The 6,112-nt window shown below is 62.9% G+C and overlaps 1 protein-coding gene across 1 annotated transcript in view; it reads right to left on the bottom strand.

Annotated features, from left to right (window-relative positions):
• The window catches only part of SHANK2 (SH3 and multiple ankyrin repeat domains 2), a 56,904-nt gene that overhangs the window by 27,744 nt on the left and 23,048 nt on the right, over positions 1-6,112 (bottom strand). The window contains exons 3-6 of the mRNA XM_008580783.1: positions 5,463-5,598; positions 4,307-4,387; positions 4,051-4,059; positions 2,645-2,665 (exon numbers count right to left, since the gene is read on the bottom strand). Coding sequence (XP_008579005.1) covers positions 2,645-2,665; positions 4,051-4,059; positions 4,307-4,387; positions 5,463-5,598 — 247 coding nt within the window. The remainder of the gene's footprint in view (positions 1-2,644; positions 2,666-4,050; positions 4,060-4,306; positions 4,388-5,462; positions 5,599-6,112) is intronic.

Genomic DNA, 6,112 nt, shown 5'->3' with positions numbered 1-6,112 from the left:
CGCCCCTCGCCTGAACCTGACCGGGTGGTTCTGTCCACCTCTCTGAGGGGCAGACCCGCCATGCTCTGTCTTGGGTGAGACAGCACAATGCAGGGTTTCCTCTGCAATGCTGCTTCCAGAAGGAAACAAACACATCTGTGCGCCAGATGTTAAAGGACAAACCCACACATGTTAGAAGCAGCGGCTGTGGCCAGCTGGTGGCCTCTGGCTTCATCTGCAGGTGCAGTGAAGGAGCGGGAAGTGTGGGTGTGGGCCTGGTGGACTGGTCCTGGCCCACAGGCTCCAGTGGGTCACATGCCTTCTAAGGGACGGGGTCTGTGGCTATGCCAGAGGTGCCCAGAACAGGTTGTCCAGACAGTGCAGACCCCATCAGGGTTGGAAGCCCTGGTCCCCTCCAGGTGCCCAGGGCCAGAAGCCCATCCCACTACCCCTGCCCTGCCAGCGGGCCTCTGCTGGAGCTGCCCGGAGTCAGTGTGCACTCACAAGGGTGGCCATGGTGGTTTTGGACACCCTGGGGCCTGTGCCCAGCACGGTGTCTGGGGACTAGGGCACGTGCTCAGTGAACACTTGAGGACTAAACAAAGGGCTCCAGATGAGGAAGTCAGGACTCAGGACCACTAAGTAGGGGGAGTAGCTGGTCGAGGGCAGGGCTGGGGTCTGAGGCTCCCTCACTGTTCTGTTAGCTCCTATGGCTGCCGAAGCCAATGACCACAGACTGGGTGGTTTACAACAGATTTATCCTTTCACAGCTCTGGAGGCTGGAATCTAAGGTCAGGGTGTCAGCAGGACCTCCCTCCCTCTGCAGGTTCTCGGGGAGGCTCCATCCTCGCCTCTCCCAGCTTCTGGTGGCTCTGGCAATGCTCGGTGTTCCATGGTTTGTTCCTTCTTTCCTTTCTAGGGACACCAGACATCGGACTTAGGGCCCACCCTAATCCAGTACACCTCACCTTGATTACACCTGCAAAGACCGTATTTCCAATTCAGGTCCCATTCACAGGTTCTGGGTGGACATGACTGTTGGGGGACACTCTCCAACCCAGGACAACTGTAAAGGCCTGATTCTTCTCTCATTCCACACAGCCTTTATGGAGCAAGATAAACGCTTCATGCAAGGTTAGGCCAGTCGTCCCAGAGAGGCTTGCAGAGGCAGCCCGAGGGGGTTGGCACAAACCTGCCGTGCGCCTGACCTTTACGGGATCGGTCCATGCGCTGCCCTCACTGCCCAGGCTTGGGGCATGGGGGGCTGTAGCACCGTAGCCCCCAGACCCCGCTGGCCCGACTGGATCCCCCCACAGAACTGGGCTGGGCCATGGCTGCTGGACCTCTGGGATCTTCTTGCTGACAGCCCTGCCTCCTGTTTGGGCTGGGGTCACTGGGGTGGGGTGCATTTAATCTCAAATTTGCAGCAGGTTTCTCTGTTCAGTCAGAAGGGGGATCTCCACTCTCCAGGACGCTTGTCTGTCCTGTGCGTGGATTCTGCCCTGGGCCCGACCCTGACCCGTGACTGGGGACCATGACTTCTGTCCTCTCATCTCCATCACAGTCCACTGGAGGCACCCCTGGGGGCAGACAGCTAAGTGGACGGGTCAGGGCCCGGGCAGGCCCCAGGTGCAACCAAGGACGTGTGACGATCACAGGGGCTGTTCCAGGGAGCTGGGGTTTGGTGCCGGATTGAAGGGGAGTTCATATAGAAATGTGGTCCCATGACCCTCAGAAAGAAGGGCGTTCTACGCCCTGGGTATCCACCATGTCCTTGACGCAGCAATCAATCCTACAAAGCCTGCCAGAATTCCCCGCTCAGCCACGGGGTGCTGGTGAGGCCCTGGGCCACCACAGAGAGGGCTACGAGGGCTGAGACAGTCGGGAGGAACGAGGGGGCGATGGAGATGCCGTCCCCAGGGCCGGGACGCCCGCCTTGCTGGGTTCCAACACTCGCCCCGGTTCCGGCGTCTGGCACACCACGCCTGCTGCACTGTGCCTTAGGGTCAGTGCCTAAGCTATGCGGTGGGGTCCCCTCCAGCCCCCACAAAAGCGGATTTGAATTGAGATGCTGCTTTTCATCATTGGGGTAACCGTCTCTAGTGCCAGGTGCCTGAGGCCTGTGTCAGGGCTGCTCACGGCCACGGCCACTGCTCGTCCTCCCACCCCACGCCAGCCCGGGGTGGGGGTTGGGGTGGAGAGGTGTGGGGCGGCCTCTTGGGGGGCTGGCTAGTAAGGGAGGCAGCCCCTGCCCGCTGCAGAAGGGCCAGAGGGTCACCACCTGACCAGGCAGCCCCATGTGGCTCAGTCCCCCGTGTGGCTGCACAGACGGAGCTCAGAGGGGCCCAGCTGAGGCAGGTCCAGCTGTGACCACGCAGGGGTCCTGCTGGCTCCACGGCCAAGACAATAAGGACACAGCTCAGGGAAGAATACAGGACATGTTGGGGGGCTCACAGACAGGAGAAGCAAAGCAGACGGCACAGACCGAAACGGGACGTGTTTCGGGGCCCCCAGGCAGGACCCCTAGGCAGGACCCTGACACAGGGAGAAGACAACACACGGCTCGCGGCACATTCTGGACTTCACGGGACGATCACAAGGGAGGCTTCTCCCCACTGGCGGGGACGGGCAAGGGGACTTTAGACAGACACGGCTGTTCCCTTACCCTTCCTCTTCCGCACCGAGGCTTGCAAACAGAAAGGGAGCGCCGTGAGCCAGCGCACGCGATGCCCACCCCTGCCTACACCTGGTGGCAGCTCACGGTGGCTGGGGAAGTAGGTGGGACTCAGTTCTGGGGACACTGGGTGGGCAGGGGCAGGGCGGCTGCGCTACCTACAGAGCGAGTATCTCGGAAACCTGGCAACCTGGAGGCTCTCCCCTGTCTGCCCTGCTAGTCAGCCTGCCACCCAGAGGAGGCGGAGGCTGTCCCGGGGCTTTCCTCCCGAGGGGCAGCCCTCGCCCCACCACCCCCTGCCACGTGGGAATCAGCTCTATAAGAACAGACGGGGGCAGAGGTCAGGCCTGCAGTGGGGCCTTGCTCAGGAGTGTGGAGGGGCCGCTACCTGCTGGTCCCTCTCAGGAAGCCCCCCAGGCCCCTGTGAAGAGCCAGCCCTGTTAGTGAAGCGTGCAGGGGATTCACGCTGCCGCCCATGCGGTGCGGAGCACGTGGGAACAGCGGGTTGCCCTCGCCGGCGTGTCTGAGCGGACAAGGTGGGGGGCTCAAGAAAGGGGGCTCGGGGCAGTGCTGTGGGTGGGTGGGGCAGCACCTCAGCTGGACACAGCGAGAGGTGGCCTGGCCAGCCTCAGTGCCGGGCGGGAAGGGGCGGTCGGCCCACTTGCCCACGTGCACGCGTGTGCTAGAGCCCCAGGGGAGGAGCTGCCTCGTGTCTGGGAGCGCAAGAAGCAAGTGCCACTCCGTGCCTGTTCTATCTTTTGGTGGAGGCAGAACCCAAAGGTCTCCCATCAGAGGCTGGGATCTGGTGTGCGAGATGTCCAGTCAAAAAACTAATGGGGGGCTGAGCCTTCCAGCTGGGCCTTGAGCCCGGCTTTGTTCCTGTGCCCGTGCGGGCCACCCTGCGCTGGCCCCTATTCACGCTCTCGTGGACCAAGTGTCCCACCCATGCACACCTCTGTGTGCTTCAGAGCCATCCTCCTCCTGAAGGTGTTCCTGGGCTCCACGGTGACTCCTGGTGTGGCATTTACAGCATCTGGGATGCTGACATGGCCAGCTCCAGAGCCACCCCTCTTTGTAACAGCCACCACGGCCCATGGGGCCAGTAGTCACCCTTCCGAGGTTCCAAGATGGTGTCAAATGGCCAGAGCCGATCTCTGCTCCCTGCAAACCTTTTAAGAAGGTGCGGAGCTCCCTACACCTGGTGTGCAGACCACACAGGTCTGCCACGCACACCCTCTCCTCGCCGTATCCCTGAGGGCTGGCACCTCTGGCCTGAGCCACGCTCTGCGGCATCGGGAGCAGCTTGTGTAGGCCCCCAAGGCCAGGCCGAGGCGGTGTCAGTGGGGGTGCCCTAGACAGCAGGGGGAGTGGAGGGGGGATCCTGTGGGACCGCTTACCTTTATCCACTAGTGAGAGGCCCAAAAATCCAAAACAAAACAATGTTAGATAAACAGAAAAGAGTATCAACACCCCACAAGGCTCCCAAAGGAGATGCCAAATGCAGGCGGAGCCACCTCGGCATGCAGGGCAGGAAGGGGGCGTGGGGTCATTAAAGGGGCAAGCAGGTGAGCGGAGGGTCATGCACAGGCTGGGGCTCCCTGGAGGCTGTCTGGGGCAGGCAGGGCTGGGGTGGGCCGGGCGGGAGACGCTTACCGAGCTCCTCCAGCTCCGAGGTCATGGACTTGGAGCGCAGGGTGAGGGCTGTGGTGGGCGCTCGCTTTGGAGGCGGGGGAGCTTGACGGGCAGACGGAGAGACAGGGGTGTGAGGGCCTGGCTGCAGCCCCCACACACCCCACGCCACCCGCGCCTCTGGACATGGGCATGGCCCGGGAGGCGCGGGCCTGCACCCTGTGCTTTTCCTCTGCGGGCCGCGGGCAAGTCACGCAGCAGGCGCTCTGCAGGCTGTTTGGGCTGCGAGGGTTAGGTGTGCTCACGGTGGGACAGGCCCGGTGCTCTCAGAGGGCCTCGCGCCTCTGCACGCGGGCCTGCAGGTGGGCGGGGGCGGGGTGCTCAGTGGGAAGCTCGGCAGAAGCCTGCGGCAGGGAGCCTGTCCCGCTGCCTCTGCCTGGCATCTGTGGGTGACTGGCGGGGCTTAACCAAGGGGCACAGATGGTTCTGGCAGCCTGTGAACCCTTAGCCACCACCTGCCAGAGGGGGCAAAGGCCTTGGCAGGGTGGGATTCTAACTTGCATCCCCCATGCCCCACCCTGTCACGGCAGGGACACAGGTATCTCACATGTGCTGATGCTGTTTTGAGAAAAGTCGGGGGAACTACCCTCCCGCTGATGTAGGAGCCTGGATGAGCTCCAGGCAGCTCTCCAGCAGGGGCCTCGGTGGCTCCCTCCTTCCTCCTCACCCTCACTGTAGGTTCTCCCTGCTCACGCCCCTGGCCCCCTCCTCCAGGCAGCCCTCCCAGGCTGTGCCCAGGCTGTGGCCACCTGTGTGCTCTTTCCCAAGCCCAGGCTGACCTGTTCTCACTCAGCTTGGTGTCCCCGGTGCCTCCACACAGTGTGCTCTTGGGAAATGCTGGCTGAATGAAGCAGTGGGAGCTGGGGTGCATCTGGTCTGCTCTCGGCGCCCCCCCGCAGGCCCCGCTCTGCTATGGCATCCCCCAGCTGCGGCCTCCCTTGGGAAGGAGGTGGCCCCGAGTCCATGTCATGGGCCCTGGTGGCAAATCCCAGCCTTGCTGCTGTGCCCGGGCTCTTGGGAGGCTCTTGGCACGCTCCGCTGGAGAGACCCTCACCTGCCCCACGCTTCCCCTGCCCATCCCCCTGTCAGGGCTTGGGGCTGGGCTCACACGGGCACACACCTTTCTTCCTGGCGGTGTCATCCGGGTCCAGATTCCTGGTCACGGTGACCACCTTAAGGACAAGGTGATTCCCTCCTTGGCGAATCATGTTCACCACCTGCCGGTGGCCGACTTTGACGACGTTCTCATTGTTTACCTGCAGGAAGACAGGGGGGCGGCGTCAGGGGCTGGGAGGGAGAGGCCTAGGGCCATTTCCACAGCTACCAGCCACCGTTCTCATTGTTTACCTGCAGGAAGACAGGGGGGCGGCGTCAGGGGCTGGGAGGGAGAGGCTGCAGGGTCCCCGCCCCCAGGCAGAGGGGCGCGGCCTCCTGGAGATGGCAGTCGCAGGCAGCCAGAGGAAGACACCCCGAGGGTGTTGCATTTTGGGAGCAAAGGTGCTTCAGGGGAAACCAGACCAAATGCACTGTGGCCAGGGAGGTCACTTCCCTGTGGCCCGGGAGGCGGGGAGGCCCTTCCTCTGACACAGGGCGGTCCTCCACCAAGGCTCCGCAGCTGCCAGGTGGACGGGGCTGATTCTTCCTTAAGCTGAGCATTCTCAAGTGCTCACTTGCACAGGCCTAGGGCCATTTCCACAGCTACCAGCCATGTGCAAAAGCACAACAGGAGGTTTCCAGGGCCTGGGCTGCAGCCTGCAGCGCTCCGTTTTC

This window comes from Galeopterus variegatus, unplaced genomic scaffold, assembly GCF_000696425.1.
Source record: "Galeopterus variegatus unplaced genomic scaffold, G_variegatus-3.0.2 Scaffold2158, whole genome shotgun sequence".
NCBI classification, from domain to species: Eukaryota; Metazoa; Chordata; class Mammalia; order Dermoptera; family Cynocephalidae; genus Galeopterus; species Galeopterus variegatus.
The sequence above is the reverse complement of the archived record's forward strand: the minus strand, read 5'-3'. Positions and strand labels throughout refer to the sequence as shown.